This window comes from Pleurodeles waltl, chromosome 11 (genome assembly GCF_031143425.1).
Source record: "Pleurodeles waltl isolate 20211129_DDA chromosome 11, aPleWal1.hap1.20221129, whole genome shotgun sequence".
Classification (NCBI taxonomy): Eukaryota; Metazoa; Chordata; class Amphibia; order Caudata; family Salamandridae; genus Pleurodeles; species Pleurodeles waltl.
In genome coordinates, this window is record NC_090450.1 from 425,346,976 (window position 1) to 425,368,752 (window position 21,777).

The 21,777-nt window shown below is 44.8% G+C and overlaps 1 protein-coding gene across 4 annotated transcripts in view; it reads right to left on the bottom strand.

The window, feature by feature from the left end:
• Positions 1-11,925: 11,925 nt before the first annotated feature.
• LOC138265769 (autophagy-related protein 16-like) overlaps positions 11,926-21,777 on the bottom strand; it is a 52,179-nt gene continuing 42,327 nt past the window's right edge. For 3 of the 4 annotated variants that reach the window (XM_069213787.1, XM_069213788.1, XM_069213789.1), the window contains exons 7-8: positions 16,470-16,554; positions 15,411-16,045 (exon numbers count right to left, since the gene is read on the bottom strand). In XM_069213787.1, the coding sequence (XP_069069888.1) occupies positions 15,824-16,045; positions 16,470-16,554 (307 nt within the window). In that variant the 3' untranslated portion in view covers positions 15,411-15,823. Of the gene's footprint in view, positions 16,046-16,469; positions 16,555-21,777 lie in introns of all 4 variants that reach the window. The other variant, XM_069213786.1, reaches the window with a different exon arrangement.

Sequence of the window (21,777 nt, forward strand, 5' to 3'; positions counted from 1 at the left end):
GAGCTCTGGACACCTCCCAGGGGAGGTGCAGGTCAGGGGAGTGGTCACTCCCCTTTCCTTTGTCCAGTTTCGCGCCAGAGCAGGGGCTAAGGGGTCCCTGAACCGGTGTAGACTGGCTTATGCAGAATTGGGCACCTCTGTGCCCAACAAAGCATTTCCAGAGGCTGGGGGAGGCTACTCCTCCCCTGCCTTCACACCATTTTCCAAAGGGAGAGGGTGTCACACCCTCTCTCAGAGGAAGTTCTTTGTTCTGCCATCCTGGGCCAGGCCTGGCTGGACCCCAGGAGGGCAGCTGCCTGTCTGAGGGGTTGGCAGCAGCAGCAGCTGCAGTGAAACCCCAGGAAGGGCAGTCTGGCAGTACCAGGGTCTGTGCTACAGACCACTGGGATCATGGAATTGTACCAACAATGCCAGGATGGCATAGAGGGGGCAATTCCATGATCATAGACATGTTACATGGCCATATTCGGAGTTACCATGGTGAAGCTACATATAGGTAGTGACCTATATGTAGTGCACGCGTGTAATGGTGTCCCCGCACTCACAAAGTTCAGTGAATTGGCTCTGAACAATGTGGGGGCACCTTGGCTAGTGCCAGGGTGTCCTCACACTAAGTAACTTTGCACCTAACCTTTACCAGGTAAAGGTTAGACATATAGGTGACTTATAAGTTACTTAAGTGCAGTGTAAAATGGCTGTGAAATAACGTGGACGTTATTTCACTCAGGCTGCAGTGGCAGGCCTGTGTAAGAATTGTCAGAGCTCCCTATGGGTGGCAAAAGAAATGCTGCAGCCCATAGGGATCTCCTGGAACCCCAATACCCTGGGTACCTCAGTACCATATACTAGGGAATTATAAGGGTGTTCCAGTAAGCCAATGTAAATTGGTAAAAATGGTCACTAGCCTGTCAGTGACAATTTGGAAGTAATGAGAGAGCATAACCACTGAGGTTCTGGTTAGCAGAGCCTCAGTGAGACAGTTAGGCACCACACAGGGAACATATACATGCACACCTATGAGCACTGGGGCCCTGTGTGACAGGGTCCCAGTGACACATACATATAGGCCACAAACCTATGAGCACTGGAGTCCTGACCAGCAGGATCCCAGTGACACATAACAAACATACTGAAAACATAGTGTTTTCACTATGAGCACTGAGGCCTGGCTATCAGGATCCCAGTGAGACAGTGAAAACAGTGACAAACACCCTGACATACACTCACAAACAGGCCAAAAGTGGGGGTAACAAGGCTAGAAAGAGGCTACCTTCTCACACAACCCCCCCACAAACGAAGGACAATAAGGCTAACCTTGGCCAGTTGAGACTTTATTGTCTAAGTGGTGATAAGTAGAGAGTAGCTCTGCAATAGACTGGTTACTCCCTTTATCATCCACTGTATGGTTACTTCCCTGTGGGGATGTAAACCACCCTGTTTGAAGTTTTTTAGCTAACCAACAATGCGAAGATGTATTTTCAGAGTTTCTATCAGTAAGTTTTAGTTTAGAGCAGTGGGAATTATCCACTGAACCTATTTGTAATGATGGAAATGCCAGACAGGGATGCTGTCTCAGTAAAGCCATAGCTGGGCAAAAACTTTGTCCATTTGGCTGGAAGAGAGAACAGGGATGCTGTTTCTCTTGAGTTGGAGCAGGGCAGGGATGCTGTCCTATGAGCTCCACACTAGGGCAGGGATGCTGTCCTAAGTGTTGTGAGGCAGTACAGGGTTTCTGCACTAAAGTTTCTCTGGGAGGGTTGGAGGGATGCTCCATGTTAACTAAAATGGTGCTCTTTTTGTCACCAATGTTAGTTATTCCACAGAGAGGTACTTCTACCTCAGGGAGTCCAGCTATGCCAGCTGATGATTCCCTTGGAACAGGTGCCACCCCAGGAGAGGTTTCTCCCACCACAGGAATGGTATCCTGAATGGTAGGGTGGTTAGGGGATACTGTGATACCCTTTTTACCTGTTGATGGAGAGGGATCCTGAGTTTTCAGGCCTTCTCTCCTTTGCTTTTTCATTTCACTTGAAATGAGAGGGAACAATTCCTCAGGGATGCCCAGCATGGCTGCATGGGCATAAAACTCTACATCAGCCCAACCTGAGGCCTCTAGGTCATTACCTAAGAGACAGTCTACAGGTAAGCTAGGTGATACCACCACCTGCTTTGGGCCAGTAACTCCACCCCAACTAAACTGAATTATAGCTAAGGGAAGAAACTTAGTGGAGTTATGGACATCAATAATCTTATACTGTTGTCCAATGATGTGTTGTTCAGGAGGCACTAGGTTTTCAGTCACCAAAGTGAAACTGGCACCTGTGTCCCTGTAGGCCAAGGCCTCAACACCATTGATTGAAACTGTCTGCCTGTACTTATCCATTGTAAGGGGACAAGCAGCCAGTGTGGCAAGGCCAATGCCACTAGGTGTGACAGAAACTGTCTTGGGACTGATTACATCAGTTTCCACTATGGACCCATAAGTGAACCCAACTACACCCTTTGCTTGACTGTTGCCAGCAGTCCCACCACTAGTACCACTACTGCTAGGGGCACTAGAGCTTGATGTATTAGTGGTGGTAGGCTCAGGGGGTTTACCTGGACAGGACTTATCCCCTGGCCTATGGCCTCTATTTTTACACACAAAGCACCAAGGCTTTTTAATGTGTGCAGGTTGGGAAGAAGAGGAAGAATTTGTTTTATCCCCACCCTCTGAAGAGTGTTTAAGATTTGAAGTGGGATCTTTGGTTTTACCCTTATCCCCATGCTTATCTTGAGATTTTTCACCATCTTTCTTCTTATTGCCATCTTTGTCACCCCCTGTATGAACTTTTCTGTTCACCCTTGTTCTGACCCATTTGTCTGCCTTCTTTCCCAATTCTTGGGGAGAGGTCAGATCAGAGTCTACCAGGTACTGGTGCAACAAATCAGACACACAATTATTAAGTATATGCTCTCTCAGGATTGTGTTATACAGGCTTTCATAATCAGTAACTTTACTGCCATGTAACCACCCCTCCAAGGCCTTCACTGAATGGTCAATGAAATCAACCCAGTCTTGTGAAGACTCCTTTTTGGTCTCTCTGAACTTTATCCTGTACTGTTCAGTGGTTAAGCCATAACCATCCAGGAGTGCATTCTTAAGAACTGTAAAATTATTGGCATCATTTTCTTTCACTGTAAGGAGCCTATCCCTACCTTTTCCACTAAATGATAGCCATAGGATAGCAGCCCACTGCTTTTGAGGGACATCCTGTACAGCACAGGCCCTCTCAAGTGCAGCAAACCACTTGTTAATGTCATCCCCCTCCTTATAAGGGGGAACTATCTTGTGCAGATTCCTGGAATCATGCTCTTTTGCAGGATGACTATGGGGAATACTGCTGCTGCCACCATGGGTATCTAAACCCAACTTCTGTCTTTCCCTCTCTATTTCTAAAGACTGTCTATCCAAATCCAGCTGTTGCTTCTTGAGCTTCAGTCTGGTTTGTTCCACTCTCAATCTATTGAGCTCCCTTTCTAACAATCTGTCATCAGGGTGGGTGGGAGGGACATTTCTAGATACAGAGGTATGATGGGAATGAACAGAAGGAGACCTGTCCCTTACCAAGGGCACCCTAACAGCTTGGCTACCAGCATAATGTGAGAGCACATCATCAATATGATGTGATTCAACCTCTGTACCAACTATGCTAGACTGTCTAGTAATGGGCAGGCTGAGAAGTTTCTTTCCTGAACCTTTTCCTGGGGGAGTCCATGGATCAGATTGAGAACCATTAGCTACTTTTTCTACAGATTGGGCACTTATGGCCTTATCCTGTACTCTAAGCATATTAATTAACAGTTCTAAGGAAGGATTCTTCCCTACACTCAAACCTCTCTCTATGCAGAGACTCCTTGCTCCTTTCCAGCTAAGGTGATCATATGCAAGTTTGGACAGTTCAACATTTTTTCCTGTGCCAGACATTTTTAGAGAGAGTTAAAGTGATAGACAAAGAGAAAAAAGTTTTCTGAACTTTTTTGGAAAGACAGAAAAAAACTTTTTAAACTTTTAAGAACTTTTTGAAAGTTTAGAAGTACTTTTCAGCACTTAGAAAAGAGTGAAAAGAGGAAATGCAAAACTTTTTGGCTATGTGTATATACACTGACCTTGTTTTGTATATTTTTCTCTTATGAAAAGTACAATGACAAGAGTGGTAAGTAGTCTCAAAGCACTTATCCCACCGCTGCACAACCAATGTAGGAGGCTGGACTGGCTTGTAGTGAGTACCAAGGGGTACTTGCACCTTGCACCAGGCCCAGTTATCCCTTATTAGTGTATAGGGTGTCTAGCAGCTTAGGCTGATAGATAATGGTAGCTTAGCAGAGCAGCTTAGGCTGAACTAGGAGACGTGTGAAGCTACTACAGTACCACTTAGTGTCATATGCACAATATCATAAGAAAACACAATACACAGTTATACTAAAAATAAAGGTACTTTATTTTTATGACAATATGCCAAAGTATCTTAGAGTGTACCCTCAGTGAGAGGATAGGAAATATACACAAGATATATATACACAATAGCAAAAATATGCAGTATAGTCTTAGAAAACAGTGCAAACAATGTATAGTTACAATAGGATGCAATGGGGAAACATAGGGATAGGGGCAACACAAACCATATACTCCAAAAGTGGAATGCGAACCACGAATGGACCCCAAACCTATGTGACCTTGTAGAGGGTCGCTGGGACTATTAGAAAATAGTGAGAGTTAGAAAAATAACCCTCCCCAAGACCCTGAAAAGTGAGTGCAAAGTGCACCAAAGTTCCCCTAAGGACAAAATAGTCGTGTTAGAGGGAAAATGCAAGGAAAACACAAATCAGCAATGCAACAACGATGGATTCCTGACTGAGGGTACCTGTGGAACAAGGGGACCAAGTCCAAAAGTCACAAGCAGCTCGGAGATGGGCAGATGCCCAAGAAATGCCAGCGGTTGGTGCAAAGAAGCTCTTACTAGGCTGAAGAACTGTGAATACTGCAGGAACGACAAGGGCTAGAGACTTCCCCTTTGGAGGATGGATCCCCCACGCCTTGGAGAGTCGTGCAGAAGTGTTTTCCCGCCGGATGGACGCCAACAAGCCTTGCTACACGCAAATCGTGCGTTTGGCGTTTTTGGACGCTGCTGGGGCCCAGGAGGGACCAGAAGGTCGCAAATCGGACCTGCAGAGAGAGGGGACGTCGAGCAAGACAAAGAGCCCTCAGTGAAGCAGGTAGCACCCGGAGAAGTGCCAGAAACAGGCACTACGAAGATGCGTGAAACGGTGCTCGCCGAAGTTGCACAAAGGAGTCCCACGTCGCCGGAGACCAACTTAGAAAGTCGTGCAATGCAGGTTTGAGTCCCGTGACCCAGGCTTGGCTGTGCACGAAGGATTTCCGCCGGAAGTGCACAGGGGCCGGAGTAGCTTGCAAAGTCGCGGTTCCCAGCAATGCAGCCCAGCGAGGTGAGGCAAGGACTTACCTCCACCAAACTTGGGCTGAAGAGTCACTGGACTGTGGGGGTCACTTGGACGGTGTCGCTGGATTCGAGGGACCTCGCTCGTCGTGCTGAGAGGAGACCCAAGGGACCGGAAATGCAGCTTTTTGGTGCCTGCGGTTGCAGGGGGAAGATTCCGTCGACCCACGGGAGATTTCTTCGGAGCTTCTGGTGCAGAGAGGAGGCAGGCTACCCCCACAGCATGCACAAGCAGGAAAACAGTCGAGAAGGCGGCAGGATCAGCGTTACAGAGTTGCAGTAGTCGTCTTTGCTACTATGTTGCAGGTTTGCAGGCTTCCAGCGCGGTCAGCGGTCGTTTCCTTATCAGAAGGTGAAGAGAGAGATGCAGAGGAACTCGGCTGAGCTCATGCATTCGTTATCTAAAGTTTCCCCAGAGACAGAGACCCTAAATAGCCAGAAAAGAGGGTTTGGCTACCTAGGAGAGAGGAAAGGCTACTAACACCTGAAGGAGCCTATCACAAGGAGTCTCTGACGTCACCTGGTGGCACTGGCCACTCAGAGCAGTCCAGTGTGCCAGCAGCACCTCTGTTTCCAAGATGGCAGAGGTCTGGAGCACACTGGAGGAGCTCTGGACACCTCCCAGGGGAGGTGCAGGTCAGGGGAGTGGTCACTCCCCTTTCCTTTGTCCAGTTTCGCGCCAGAGCAGGGGCTAAGGGGTCCCTGAACCGGTGTAGACTGGCTTATGCAGAATTGGGCACCTCTGTGCCCAACAAAGCATTTCCAGAGGCTGGGGGAGGCTACTCCTCCCCTGCCTTCACACCATTTTCCAAAGGGAGAGGGTGTCACACCCTCTCTCAGAGGAAGTTCTTTGTTCTGCCATCCTGGGCCAGGCCTGGCTGGACCCCAGGAGGGCAGCTGCCTGTCTGAGGGGTTGGCAGCAGCAGCAGCTGCAGTGAAACCCCAGGAAGGGCAGTCTGGCAGTACCAGGGTCTGTGCTACAGACCACTGGGATCATGGAATTGTACCAACAATGCCAGGATGGCATAGAGGGGGCAATTCCATGATCATAGACATGTTACATGGCCATATTCGGAGTTACCATGGTGAAGCTACATATAGGTAGTGACCTATATGTAGTGCACGCGTGTAATGGTGTCCCCGCACTCACAAAGTTCAGTGAATTGGCTCTGAACAATGTGGGGGCACCTTGGCTAGTGCCAGGGTGTCCTCACACTAAGTAACTTTGCACCTAACCTTTACCAGGTAAAGGTTAGACATATAGGTGACTTATAAGTTACTTAAGTGCAGTGTAAAATGGCTGTGAAATAACGTGGACGTTATTTCACTCAGGCTGCAGTGGCAGGCCTGTGTAAGAATTGTCAGAGCTCCCTATGGGTGGCAAAAGAAATGCTGCAGCCCATAGGGATCTCCTGGAACCCCAATACCCTGGGTACCTCAGTACCATATACTAGGGAATTATAAGGGTGTTCCAGTAAGCCAATGTAAATTGGTAAAAATGGTCACTAGCCTGTCAGTGACAATTTGGAAGTAATGAGAGAGCATAACCACTGAGGTTCTGGTTAGCAGAGCCTCAGTGAGACAGTTAGGCACCACACAGGGAACATATACATGCACACCTATGAGCACTGGGGCCCTGTGTGACAGGGTCCCAGTGACACATACATATAGGCCACAAACCTATGAGCACTGGAGTCCTGACCAGCAGGATCCCAGTGACACATAACAAACATACTGAAAACATAGTGTTTTCACTATGAGCACTGAGGCCTGGCTATCAGGATCCCAGTGAGACAGTGAAAACAGTGACAAACACCCTGACATACACTCACAAACAGGCCAAAAGTGGGGGTAACAAGGCTAGAAAGAGGCTACCTTCTCACACAGTCACAACTGTCTTGGATATCCTGGGAAAGGAGAAGTCAGAGATCTCAGGGACCCCAGGCAGGACATAAGCCTCAGAGTCCCAAAGAGGGTGGGAACAGCGTCCCAGGAAGCAGCTGACATTTACTGAATGGAGACCCAGGCTGGTGGAAGAGAAAACTTGTTTCACAAATGTCTCAACCCATTTGGACTCCCTATTGGGTGAGTAGTCAGAAAAGTGTTGGGATTAGATCTGCACATGGATGCCTGCACTATTAAACATTCTGGGAAGGGTTCTGAGAGGAGAATGCATGGTCACCAAGCGTAGGACTATCATGGCTTACTATACGTCTGTTGAATGGGTGGGGGGGGCAGAACAAAGCTTGGCCTGAGCTCCCAGCAAGGTAACGGTCGATGCCTCATTGAATGGTTGAAGGGACTCAGAAGATGTTTGCCTGGGCTGGAGGACTTCCATCAGTACATTAGTTTTTGCCTCCAAGGTGGGGAACTTAGTCCGCCTTAAACATTACCATGAGGTAGAATGTGCTTTTGCAGTGACTGGACCAGGGGTTGAGAAAAGGCCCATTTAGGGGGTGTCTCAAGGCCACTAGCCTCCTGCAAGTCATCATACTAACTGTTGTCTTGAAAGGACTGAGCAAATTTATCACCTGCATCAAAACCATTGCCCGAGTCTATTCCGAAAAGTGAATGCAGGGTGTACTATCTCCCTTATGGAGGTAGCAGAGTAAGTGGAAATAAAGGCGCCTCAACTGTCACTGGGCGCAGCTTCTGTGGATATCAGACCAGGGCCAACTTGAATTCAAAGAGATTACTATAGGTATTTTCTCATCCAGCATCGATAATTCAGCACTGCTGCTGAAGTTCCACGGACTGTTATGGGCCGTGGTGCGAGAGGCAGAGTCTGGACCGGAGCTGAAGGTGTTGTGACAGGCTCGGTGGGACCACCTGGGGCTGAAGGCTAACTGGCCAGTGGTACTACAGCAGGAAGGGTTCTCACCTCCTTTGGGGCCCGAAGGCATGCCAGATGGAATAGGCAAGGATCTGAAGAGCTTGAGCATGGCTGCATCACACTTGTTGATCTGTTGTTGAGTGGCGGATGGCTCTGGAAACTCAGGTTGTGGCAGTATCAGCTATGGCATCAAAATTGTGCGACTCCCGGAGCAGGATCAAGAGCTATGGCACTGCCCTGCTGAGGTGAATGCCAGCAGCGAGTGGGTCAGAGTCATGCTTTGATTCTATATGCTTCTTTTTGGAATTTGTCATGCTTCAAATCGTCCACTGATACTAGCCTCTGGAGCAGCTTTGTGAGCAAACCTTGAACTTGGACTGCAACTTTTCCCATGGGGAGCAGGGTCAAGACTGATTTGCATATGGCTGGGTACAAGCTGGGGAGAAGTGGTGGGTAAAAAAAGATGGATTAAACCCAGATCTTTGTGACTCGGGAGGGATTGTTTGCATTGTTCAACATTCTGTCTCGCAGTCACGCCAAGGAGGCTTCTTGTGCTTAGCGATGTAAAATTTCCCCTTGCTGTCCCAGGCGGCCTTATGTTCATCTGCAGGCAGTCACTCCCGACCTTGGACCTGTGACTTGACCTCAGGCACACCTGATGGGGATGTCACAGACATTTGTTTGTGACAGTATCTACTGGGTTTAAAACCTATTGTTTTTGGTGGGTGATATCCCTTGCACACCAAGTAAAATTTATTACAAAATATGAGGTTATAGTCTCCGAGAGACGAGAGAAAGCTCTGGATCCGTGTCAGGTTGTGCTGAAAAAAAGGAACAGACATCAGCACACAAGAATGGTGATTAAATAGACGCTGCATGTAATTTACAGAGAGGAACGACATCAGTGTGCAGCACCATGGCACCACCTACCAGTACGCAGAGGTACTCCTGAAATGTTTCCCAATACAGTCCAATGCACGGGGAATATTCAAAAGATGAGGAATCAGTGGCTTGGAGTCTCTATCAGAATAGGTTAGCGCAATCCCAGGGCCATAATAGAAGTAAGGATACCAGTTTTACATACATTCAGGCACTCAGAGAAGGGCAACACACCAATGAACCATGCAGGGGACATTCCCATTATAACAGGAAATGTGCAGGAAAAAAAAAAACTTTGCACACCCATAAACACAGGACTCCCCAAGTTGACCTTCAAGTTCCCTTAAGGTTTCACCTGCCTCATTTTTCTAAAGGGGATTAAATGAAACATGTGCTACTGTTACCTTCAGTGTGAAGTGCCTAGCTGATAAAGAGGCACTGTATCGCTGCTTTGGATACATTTCATGCACAGAGCCTAGACTAGGTGCCATGTTAGGATGTCCTGTTCCTCTTTGATTCATGTGCTGGTACCAGCACTATACCCACTTGCTGCTTTAATTCCTAATCGTTTCAGCTCCGCAGCAACACGTTCATGTTTGCGTCCTTAGCATAGATATGTAGGGCTCAGGTTCTAGCCTAAGTGACAGCATACCTATAGGGCTGACTCCCAGTGGCTGAGTGGCCAGAGGATTTTATCAATCTAGTGCTGGACTGTTCAGTTACTGAATGAAATTGGACTTGCCAAGGCCTTTAGTGGAGTTTGAGAGAGGTATGGTTACCTGCATGAGGCTTCTCCATGGCTGCATACACTGGAGTGTTAGGCATGCTCTTCAGCTACCAATCATCAATGAGACACACATCCATAACGAGGTAGTTACTCTAGCAATTCATCTCATCTACCTGACCATTTAGTAATATCAATTATCAAAATAAGTGGCATCTGACTTTGAATCTATTTCATTTTATTTTTGGAAGTCCTTTCCAAAGATGGCCACATGGATGCACATCCACAGTGTCCATCACTGAACGGGATTTGTAAAAATAAAATAAAGCCTTTTGAAGATGCATGTTTTGCATGCATGCACATGCATGAGTTGCTATCTTGAAATGTTCAAAACAAATTTTTAAGATGGCAGTCTTCCACGAGTACAGCAGGTGATGAAAAATTAGTGAAGGGCTGCGGGGACAAGAGAATAAATGGCAGGACTGGGAGTTAAAATAGTTGTGGATTGAAACTAAAAGACAGGAGGAAGGAGGGCAGAGAGCAGGAGACAAAGAAGCCCCACACATGGACTGTATTGCGAAGTCCCCCATCATCAGTGGAGAAATACATCAACCATTTAAAAAAACTGAGACTAAAATGCTCCTGGGTGGGACAAAAACTAGAACAGAAAGGAAAGCCATTCAATTAGGACCAAAGTAGAGAAAAAAAATCAAGCCATCCAATTATGACAAGCGGCTAGCCCAACGCCTATTCTACTTACATGTAATGTATATGGAACAATACGTCTCCAACAGTCTATAGCCAAGATCTTTAACAGACCAATGTCTGAGATTGGTAAGGTTTTTGTGAGGGAAGAAATAAAAACTGAAACAAACACTTTGAATAAATTCTAACTTCATTTAAAACACAGAGCGATATTTGAGAGTGTTGGATACACCCAGCCCTATTTCCAGCAGGGCCCTCCTCCTTATTACAAGCATGTCATGACTTCCTCTTCATTTCCTATAGTTTGCTTCTGAGGGGTATACTGGTTGTTAAAGGCCCTAAACCTGCAATGACCTATAATAAGGTGGAAGAGCTTTAACTAAAGGTATAGGCTGAGGCAGAATGGCAATAAGGCTAACAGATAGTTTGACCCACTGAAGGTAGAGTGTTCCAAATTAAAAAGGGACAAAAAGAAAGACAAACCTTTGAATGTTGTAGCAGGAGGTCTATATATGCTATTATTGGCCTGAGTTCCTCCATTGCCTTCAGTAGATCTCTCAACATTCCAATGGTTTAATTAGATTTATGGCCTGACAGCAACACCTTTCTAATCACATGCACATGTTACACTAGGCACTCAGAGGAGCCCACTCAGTCTGAAACCCACCAGCTCCAGCATTATATCTGGGTTGCTCCTAACTTGTGCAGGAAGAGGGGTCTCATCCATATCTGGTATGTGGAAATATATTGATGTGTATGTTGTGCACCAAGGGCTCTCCTCATAAATGTTCTCATGCCACCCCTGGTTACTGGGGTTCATATTACCACAACAATCCAGAATAGCAGAGTTACCTATAGATACAGATCATTCATCCAGGAAACACTCTCCCCCCTCACTCTTGCCTTAGCAGCTCCCTCACTGACGAGATATCTTGCTAGACCCCCATCTTCCACAACAGGGCCAGGGATATAACTACTCTCTCTATCAGCAGCACGAATTGTCCGGGGGTCGCAAGGCAGCAGTGAGGCATCAATAAGGACCACGTGGCAATCCAGGAAACACCCTTCCTTTCCCATTTCCACAAGCATCTCACCTTGGAAAACATTCCAATGCTACTGGAGTGAGACAATTGCTATCCCCTAACATAAATTACCAAATTACCACCCTCCCTTCTCACCAAATGCTGTCTACTTCACCAAGGACACCATACTGGTGTGAACAGAGTTTTACTTCTTAGACACAGAAAGACTGTCAATTAAACTGAACACACGTGGAATATAGCAAGTTTAGTTACAGAGTGTTTATTGAGGTCAAGTTTATTTGCTGTGCTTAGTTCCCCATTTATTTCTGACAATCAATTGTGTTTTTCTCACACACGGTCTGTGCATTAGTAGGATGTGGTTGGCTACTGCATGCTTTGTCTCAAGTTTGCCCTACTGAAGATTGCTTCTACTTGATGTCACTGCAGTATACTGGTGTATGATCCAATGACTAGTATATATCATGTAATGACAGTGGATCATGCTGGAGATAGGAGAGGGAGGGATTAGTTGAGGAATTCTCAACACATGCCCAGAGTGTCCGATGAAAAGCACATTTTCAATCATCATCTATTGAAATGGTTTCATTTAGATGATTGTGGTTTCGTGAGGGTAGTTTGGTGGATGTTGTAACTTTGGTCAAGAATAGGATGCAGTGGTATAAATGGTGTTTGATCAGGAGGATGACATGGGCTCTAAACCAAAGTTCTCTACATCAGGTCTTAACCTTTTGACTTCTATGGACCTCTACTGAATCACTACTGGAAACCAGGGACCGGGGCCTTAACAATTTCTACAATTTGAACCTCAAAATAATACAGCATAATACAGAAACAAATGTACATCAAGCAAATTCACAAATGATGAAATATTTTGTTTAATTCACAAACAAAACGATTTAAATTTTAATTCTAGTGGGAATATTGGGGCTTCTCAACATTTGGATTTTAATTCTAAAAGGCAAAGTGGTATGCTAGACTAGCATGCCATTGCATTTTTATGCTCTGAATGTATGCTTTCTATTTGTCAGCTTTTCAACTGAGGCCACCCATTGACCATATTATAATCAGTTTGCTGTACTTGTGCTGCTCTCACAAATCAAGTTAAGGATCCCAACTTTATTTCTAGCCCCACATTCATTTTCCTTCACATTTACAGAATGTTTTACAGTTTGTTTTTTATGTTGCTTCTTTATTTATATATATGTTATAAATCGCTAATAATATTTAATTTTATAAACAGTTGTGGGCCCTCCAAGGGTCTGTTAACCATAGGTTAAGACCCAGTGCTCAACACTTCTGCACTGAATACCAGTCTAGCAGGTTCTGACAAATTAACAACACAGCAATGCAATGACTCCTAAACCAGCAACTACAGAGCATCAGCTAAGCAATTTGTGCCATACACTGTCTTCCAGTGCCAAGGAGAATTTCAGGCAAGGATCTCTGCATTACCAACACACCTTCGTCTGTCTGAATTTTGATAGCACACCTGTCAAACAGACATATTGTTAGCAATATAACGAGAGAGGGTTATGGGTCATCCCCTTTGAACTATGATCTTTCTTTGACCAGCCTCTTTCATCCATTGACTTGAGGCTTTGGCGGTAATCCTTCACTGGAGTGCTTGCATTGAACTACATGAGGAACAACTCTATAACTTCAGCCCTCTCAGACTCTTCTGATGACTTCATCCATGTGTCGTGCTCTAATGTGGTATGGCTGCATGTGACAGCATTATCTATCCAAGCCTAGTGGCTTTGCCAAAGCTTGCTTTATAAAGGTGCTGCCTCGCTGTGTGGGTGTATCCCCAGGAATGCAACTGGAACACTCAGAAACGTCAAAACATTTGCCACATACATGCCTGACCAACTAATGTTCTTTCACCCCCCACACTAATGCCTGTGCATGCCTTCTGAGAATGAGTTAAGCGTACTTTAGGACAGCAAGTGTTGCTCAGTGCTACACAATGACAATGATAGGTTCTGTGTGAGTTTTGGCCATGTTTATGGAGCTCACTGTGTAAGTTCTTTTTTAAATTGCCTGTGGAGATGTCAAATTGAACTATTGCTGACAAGAATCTATGTATTTTTATGTTTCCTTGACCCCTAGTAGGGGGGAAGATGACAAGAAAACCACCTGGGGTGATTAGTGTTATCCACTGTCTGGTTTTGGTCACTAAAGTATAGTATTATATAATTGTGGGGCACTGCTCTTTGGGCTCATGAAGTGCAGAGATCATCACCTGTCATCAATCTCATGCTGTCAGAGGGTAATTTTGCAGACCTTAGTCACAGAGTATTGTGTTGGTATGTTGCTTGATTTACAAGCTACGCCCTGTTGTTCTCTGTGTCTTGTTGCCAACAAAGATTTATTTTTTATTTTTAGGTCTGGTTTTTAACAACTCAACTCAACCGTCAAATAGACCTATTACTTACAATATACATAGAGTGATCTTTGGGTCTGCCACTTTTAACCACACTGACCAGGCTTTTTCACCTATTGGCTTGAGACTCATAAAACTCATAAATGACGACTTGGCGGAGTCTGGTACAGTACAAATGTCTCACGTAATGTTATTGGCTATTTGGGTGTACCCTTCCATGACCACTGGAGTGCTTGCATGGAACTGCATGACAGACTACTTTACAATTCTCTGTCTGCTTCTGCTGGCTCCCTTCTTTGTTTTTTGCTCTAATGTACAAATGCTATGTGCATCAGCACATTAAACCCATATCTACAGGCTTTGCCAACACTTATTAGTAGTTCATCCATGTAGGTTACCTTTCTCCTTTTACTTTTGTCTTGAGTGATATATGCCCCAGTTGGTTGGTAATAAAAAATAGCTGAATGGAGAAGAAGGATAGAACAAACTGTCTTGATGTGGTTGTTGTACTATTTGTTTCTATCACCAAAAACGGCCCTCCAAGCACTCCCATATTTGGCCAGCTGAGTGGTCCATTTAGGATGAGGAAGAGATATAGCTGGATGCAGGAAAGGTGACAACACATGCGTCAAGGAGCAGGTTCAGGTCCACTACAATATATTTGCAGTTGCATTGCTTAATTAATGGAGTTACACCAGGAGGACAAGTCATAATGCAATTTTAAATATGTTCGCCCGAATGCTTAATTTCTAAGACTAAATAAAAATAAGGCCAGAGGCCCAAAGTCTTTCTTAGGTAGCCCTCCTCTCATGTGCTTCCAAAAGCCATGGTTGCCGATTACCTAGCATAGTCTTTATTCTACTTCATGCTTGTTTGACCACTCAATACTTTCTTTTGCAGTTTCTTTTTTAACTCTCCTTTCTCCCCATGTCTGTGTTTTTCTATCTGTCTCTTCTGCCTTCTTCTTTTTCTACTGTTCTCTCACTTGCTCTGGGACAAATTCTATCAATGCAAATTAAGTCAAGCGCCAAACGAGTGGAGGTGACCACCAACTGCACAAATTGTCCTCCATGCAGTAAGGGTGGCAAGTGCACAGAATCACCATCTAGTGTTAACGATTTGGGAAAAATTAACAGAATAAAAAAAAGGCAATGGAAGAGACAAAGGCGAGTATTTTGTAGTGCAAGAACAAAGACAGCTGGCAGGTCCATGAGCTATACATAGTTTGGGGTCACCAACAAATGGGAGAGTAGCTGGGCCAAGTCGTCCTTATCTCCTGTGAATAGCGAAGTAGCTGTATTTTGTGGATCTCTCCAAAAACAGATAATCCTGTCCAAACACCAAGAACAAGAAATTGCTTTATTGTATTCATAACATTAAAATGTGTCTGGCTTTTGAAAGCACTCATGGTTTAGTTCTAAAGTAGGCTGCAGACGGGCCTGCCGTTGCTGTAGGGAGACTCAGCAAGAATATACATTGAGCGAATCTTAAATAGTAAAATTAAAAGATCTGAAAACTAACAAAATGAAACCAAATTAACTTTTGTCGACACATGAAAGTGGGAGTGTCCCCTCACAAAGTGCCCTTATACCATTGTGTGGTAAACTTTCAAGATGAAGCGCGATCAAGTATCTGAGATCCAGTTAAATAACTTTTCCCCAGTACTGTCCTATAATGATGCAAATACTGGGAAAACAAAATGCCTCTGCTGTAGCAGCCAGCCTTCCAAAGACTGTAACCCTTAGATGCCACAGTTCCTCATTGGGTGACCTCCTCCACTTTGTGTTCTGTTGGCACTTTTCTCAGGGACTCCCCATCTGCTCCTGGTGGTACAGGGTCCAAGGATGCATCTGTAGTGCACAGGAAGTCTGAGGATGCTTGGTCTCCTTCAGGGGGCGCATAACAGCTATCAGTGTCTGGTGTTGTGTCCTCTTCCATTGCAGAGGGGCCAAGAACTGCAGCTTGGACTTCACTGGGCTCCTAGAGAGAAAGATCACAATTTGAAACAAGTAGCAGCTGGGACAGGTTCCTAGATTGTGTTGGATGGTCACTGCTTATGTTTGCTTGACTGTAGGTCAGAGGAACCAAACGTAGGTCTGCAACAGCCAGCTTCATGCTAGAACTCAGGATATCCTAATAAAACTGCATTCACATGTGATTAATCTCCATGGAAATCATATTAATCAGTCAGAGGTTATCCTGAAAACCTGGTAGGTATCTGGACATATGCTGGATTGCCTTACTTTTGGTAATGTATGTGCATGTATTCAATATTATGGCGTTTCCGAATCTGTAATCATTTGCAGCATGTGTTTAAGTGTGCAGATTTATGCTTCAAGATCAATGTTGTAATTACTAATGTTCCTTATGAAGGAGGTTAATGGGTTTTAATTGCAAGCCTGACCTGATTGGCAATGCAGTCGTGTTCTGAAGCTGCGTTCCCACTCTGCGGGTCAGTAACTGGCTCCTCCATGGCGTGAGCTGGAGGCCTATGGGATATAAACAGATTGTGACAGCTGGACACGCATCTATGAGGATAATAAGATTAGCATTCATACCACCAAGGTCCAATAATCAACAGTTACAACGGAGGACATGCGACAAAAGCTCCTCTGACTTTCCTTGTGGGGCGCGTGCTCCAGTGTAATGAGACTAAGTAGGCAGAGAAAGTCAAAGCATGAGATAAATAGGTAGAGTTTCCAGTAAATGCAGCCCTCACCTTTTTACCTTGGCAAGGTGGATTTGTAAGTCCTCAAAATTCCCTCTCAGAACTGGACGACTGCGATCCCCTGAGCCTTTGGGGTATATAACAACAGCACTAGCAAGATACATTCAGCACCAGAGGCACACTTTTGACCAAAATGCATCCATTATTTATGACGCACAGCTGGGAAATCTAATGATAACAGGTATGGCAAAGAAATGATTCAAATATATATTGACACATACTGCTAATGCAGGATGAGCATTTGTGTACATTTCATCTGTAGCAGGGTGCTGTGTGTGCAACTGCACTGTCTGGGGGCAATGGAAGTCTACAGAGTGTGACCAAACTTGGCTTTGCAACAGGACAAGTGCAAGGTGGAAGCTGTGAAACACTAGTCAAATACATACCTTTGTTGCCATATAGAATTGCATTTCACATGTAACAGCAAATAATAAATCGAGTGGTAAATAAATATTATCTATGTAACACTTTATGTGGCCAAGTCTCCACCCTGGCAACAATGGCGGTACTTGTACTCTTCTGTTACCACGGTAGGCTCATGCATGTTGACAACGCCCATCCCTCTCTCATTTCCCACTAGAAACCACCAACCAATCCACTTCTCCAGGCACAACTCAAGGGCAGATCGGCAACCATCGTAACAAGTTTTACCTGCATGCCAACATTCGTAAACATGCAAGAAGGAGTGTGTGAAAATATAAAGGTGAGGTGGGGTGGCTTTATCCCTTTATTTTCCTGATTGACTTGAACTGAAGGGGAGGCAAATTTAGGAGGGAGAAAGCTGAAACAACGCTGCTTTTGGTTAAAAAATCGAGAGTCTTCTGATTAACTAGGGTCTATTGGCATGTATGGAAGCAAAGTTGCAGTCCCTGGAAATGGAGAAACCAGGAAATACTGCAAGCTCAATGAAATGCCAAGGGCCTTCTTTTCAGTCTTTGACTTTCACAGGGTAGCAGGAATTAACTTTCAAAGTTTGGGTTAGACTGTCCAGTTCAGGAAGCACATTTATCACCATAAAAGTACTGTCAAAACAATGTTATTAAAAAAAAAAAAAAAAATGTAAGACTTTAAATCAAATATCAATTAAACATGATCATTAACTTTAAGACGTTTATGGCTTAAAGCTTCTTTAGCTTTATCTCAGTACATACATTTTTTAAAACTACTATAAACCACAGGCAGGAGAAATGTGCACCGAAAAAAATATCAGGGTTATAATAAAACACATTTAACCAAGTGTTTAGCCAAATGCACCATCTGCTTTTTCTAACACACTGGTAGCAATTTTATTTTAGGCCAATTCTGCCCCCCTTGGGAGCAAATCAGCCTATTTTTATTAGGACAAACCATTAGACACCAGGGATTTTATTTTTTTGCGTCAACTTCACGCAACCTCTAGGCACCAGTGATAAGTTTTGTTTTTCATCTTAATATTTTTTTTGTTAGATGTGGGGAGTGACCCCTTAGGGGGAAAAATCTTCTTAGTCCATTTCTGCCCCCCTTGGTTGCAGATCGGCCTATTTTTATTAGACCAATCTTCCCCCAAAGGGAGCAGAAACCACTAGACAGCAGGATTTTTATTTTTGTGGGTCAATTTCACGCAAGGGGAGTGATCCGTTAGGCAAGGGTCGTTCCCCTGGGGGGCACATTTATTTTAGGCCATTTCTGCCCCCCTTGGGGGCAGATCGGCCTATTTTTATTAGTCCAATCTGCCCCAAGGGGGGAAGAAACCACTGGGCACCAGGGATTTTGTTTCTGTGCCAATATCACACAAGGGGAGCGACCCCTTAGGCAAGGGTTGCTCCCCAGGGGGAGGCAAATTTATATTAGGCCATCGGCCTACTTCTATTAGGCCGATCTGCCTCGGGGGGCAGAAACCACTAAGGCACCATAGAATAGTGTGCGTATGTATGTTGGGGGGGCACTTCCCATGGGGGCACATTACTGTTGGCCATATCTGCCCCCCACCCGGGGCAGATCGGCCTATTTTTGTAAGGCCCATCTGCCCTCAAGGGGAGGCAGAAGGCCCACCAGGGAAGATTTTATTTTTTTCCAAAAGTGGGTGGGGGTATGGCCATACCCCCAACCCAAATACATGGGGCCAAAGTTGTTCTGCCCACTGGTGGGCAGATGGGACAATTACCCCCAATCCACTCCCTAGGGGGTGCAGAAAGCCTACCAAAAGCCAGGGAATTAAAAAAAAAAAAGTGGGGTGGTGCCTACCAACCAGTATGAGCATGGTTATACCCCAACCCCAACTGAAGGGGGTAACAGTCTTTCAGCTCTCCGCCGCATAGTAAAACATGTTATCCCAAAGCAGGCAAGAGGACATTTGATTATTTGGGTTTTGGTTTTACATTTGGACCATGAAGGCTTGTCTAACTCTCACTTGGAATGGTGAGGGCTGCACTTTTTGGACTTTGGGACTCTGCCATGTGGAAACATCCACAAGACATAGGCACATCTGAAAACTAAACATCTCGGTGAGTCCAGGGTGGTGTGCTTCACATGCACCCCGCAACATTTTCTTACCCAAAATGCTCTGCAAACCTCCAACTTTGCTGGAAATCACATATTTTTGTGATGGAACCAGTGCTTAATTTGTGCTTGTTGTTTCTGGTGCTTAGCACCAGCACTTATTTTTGAGTGCTGGGGCTTATTTTTCTGCCTCAAGCATTTGCTGCGAGCAAAAGACACATATGGGAAAGACGCAAGAAGGGAAAAATGAAAAAGCATCACAAAGGGAGAAAGTAGAAAGCTCCAAGAGTGAGCTGAAGGGGCAGAGAGTGGCTTTATATGGCGTGTTTAAGAGGAGGGCTTTGGGCACCGGCACGTTTTTATTTACAAATTAAGCACTGGATGGCACTTTCTGGAATCTGCAGAAATCCACAAAATTCCTACCACCCATCATTGTCTCATCTATATCGCTAAAAATTTTACCCCACTTGTCAGCCTAAAAATATATATATTTTTTTCAAACTGCCCTTTTGGACCTGCTTTGGTTCCCCCTCAATTTCGACATATTTTGGCTCTTCCTTGTCACAGGCACTTGGCCCACCTACACAAGTGAGGTATATTTTTTACCAGGAGATTGAGGGGAACATTGGGTGGTAGGAAATGTGTCCCGTTGCGGTGATTCCACACAGAAATGTGGGAAAAATTTGATTTGTTTAGCTAAATTTGAGGTTTGCTGAAGTTTCTGGGTAAGAAAACATTGGGGGATCCACGCAAGTCACACCTCCCTGGATTCCCTCGGGTGTCTAGTTTTCAGAAATGTTTGGGTTTGGTAGGTTTCCCTATATGGCTGCTGAGCCCAGGACCAAAATCGCAGGCCCCCCGCAAAAACAGGTAGTTTATTATTTGATAATTTTGATGTGTCCACATAGTGTTTTGGGGCATTTCCTTTTGCAGGCACTAGGCCTACCCACACAAGTGAGATAATATTTTATTGGGAGACTTGGCGGAACGCTAGGTGGAAGGACATTTGTGGCTCCTCTCAGATTCCAGAACTTTTTTGTCACCAAATTATGAGGAAAAAGTGTTTGCTTTAGCCAAATTTTGAGGTCTGCAAAGGATCCTGGGTAACAGAACCTGGTGAGATCCCCACAAGTCACCCCATCTTGGATTCCCCTAGGTATCTAGTTTTCAAAAATGCGCAGGTTAGGTAGGTTTCCCTAGGTGCCGGTTGAGCTAGAGGGCAAATTCCAGAGCTTGGCACTTTGCAAAAAACTGCTCTGTTTTCTTTGGGAAAATGTTGTGTGTCGACGTTGTGTTTTGGGGCATTTCCTGTCACGGGCGCTAGGCCTACCCACACAAGTGAGGTACCATTTTTATCGGGAGACTTGGAGGAACGCTGGGTGGAAGGACATTTGTGGTTCCACTCAGATTCCGGAACTTTTTTGTCACCAAAATGTGAGGAAAAGGTGTTTTTTGGCCAAAATTTGAGGTTTGCAAAGGATTCTGGGTAACAGAACCTGGTGAGAGCCCCATAAGTCACCCCATCTTGGATTCCCCTAGGTGTCTAGTTTTTAAAAATGTGCAGGTTTGGTAGGTTTCCCTAGGTGCCGGCTGAGCTAGAGGCCAAAATCTACAGCTAGGCACTTTGCAAAAAACACATCAGATTTCAACATAAAAATGTGATGTGCCCATGTTGCGTTTCCTTTCGCGAGCATTAGGCCTACCCATGCAAGTGAGGTACCATTTTTATCGGGAGACTTGGGGGAACACAGAATAGCAAAACAAGTGTTTTTGCCCCATGCCTTTCTCTACATTTTTTCTTTCCAAATGTAAGACAGTGTGTAAAAGAGACGTCTATTTGAGAAATGCCCTGTAATTCACATGCTAGAAGGAGCACCCCAGAATTTAGAGATGTGCAAATAACCACTGATTCTCAACACCTTATCTTGTGCCCATTTTGAAAATACAAAGGTTTTCTTGATACCTATTTTTCACTCTTTATATTTCAGCAAATGAATTGCTGTATACCCGGTATAGAATGAAAACCCATTGAAGGTGCAGCTCATTTATTGGCTCTGGGTACCTAGGGTTCTTGATGAACCTACAAGCCCTATATATCCCCACAACCAGAAGAATCCAGCAGACGTAACAGTACTTTTGAAAATCTGACATAGCAGGAAAAAGTTACTGAGTAAAACGTGGCGAAAAATGGCATTTTTCCACCTCAATTTTCATTTTTTTATTTTTTATTTCAGCTGTTATTTTCTGTAGGAAAACCTTGTAGGATCTACACAAATGACCCCTTGGTGAATTCTTAATTTTGTCTACTTTTCAGAAATGGTTAGCTGTCCAGGATACAGCATTGGTTTCACACTCATTTCTGTCACTAACTGGAAGGAGGCTAAAAGCACAAAAAAATAGTAAAAATGGGGTATGTCCTAGTAAAATGCCAAAATTGTTTTGAAAAAAGTGGTTTTCTGATACAGGTCTGCCTGTTCCTGAAAGCTGGGAAGATGGTGATTTTAGC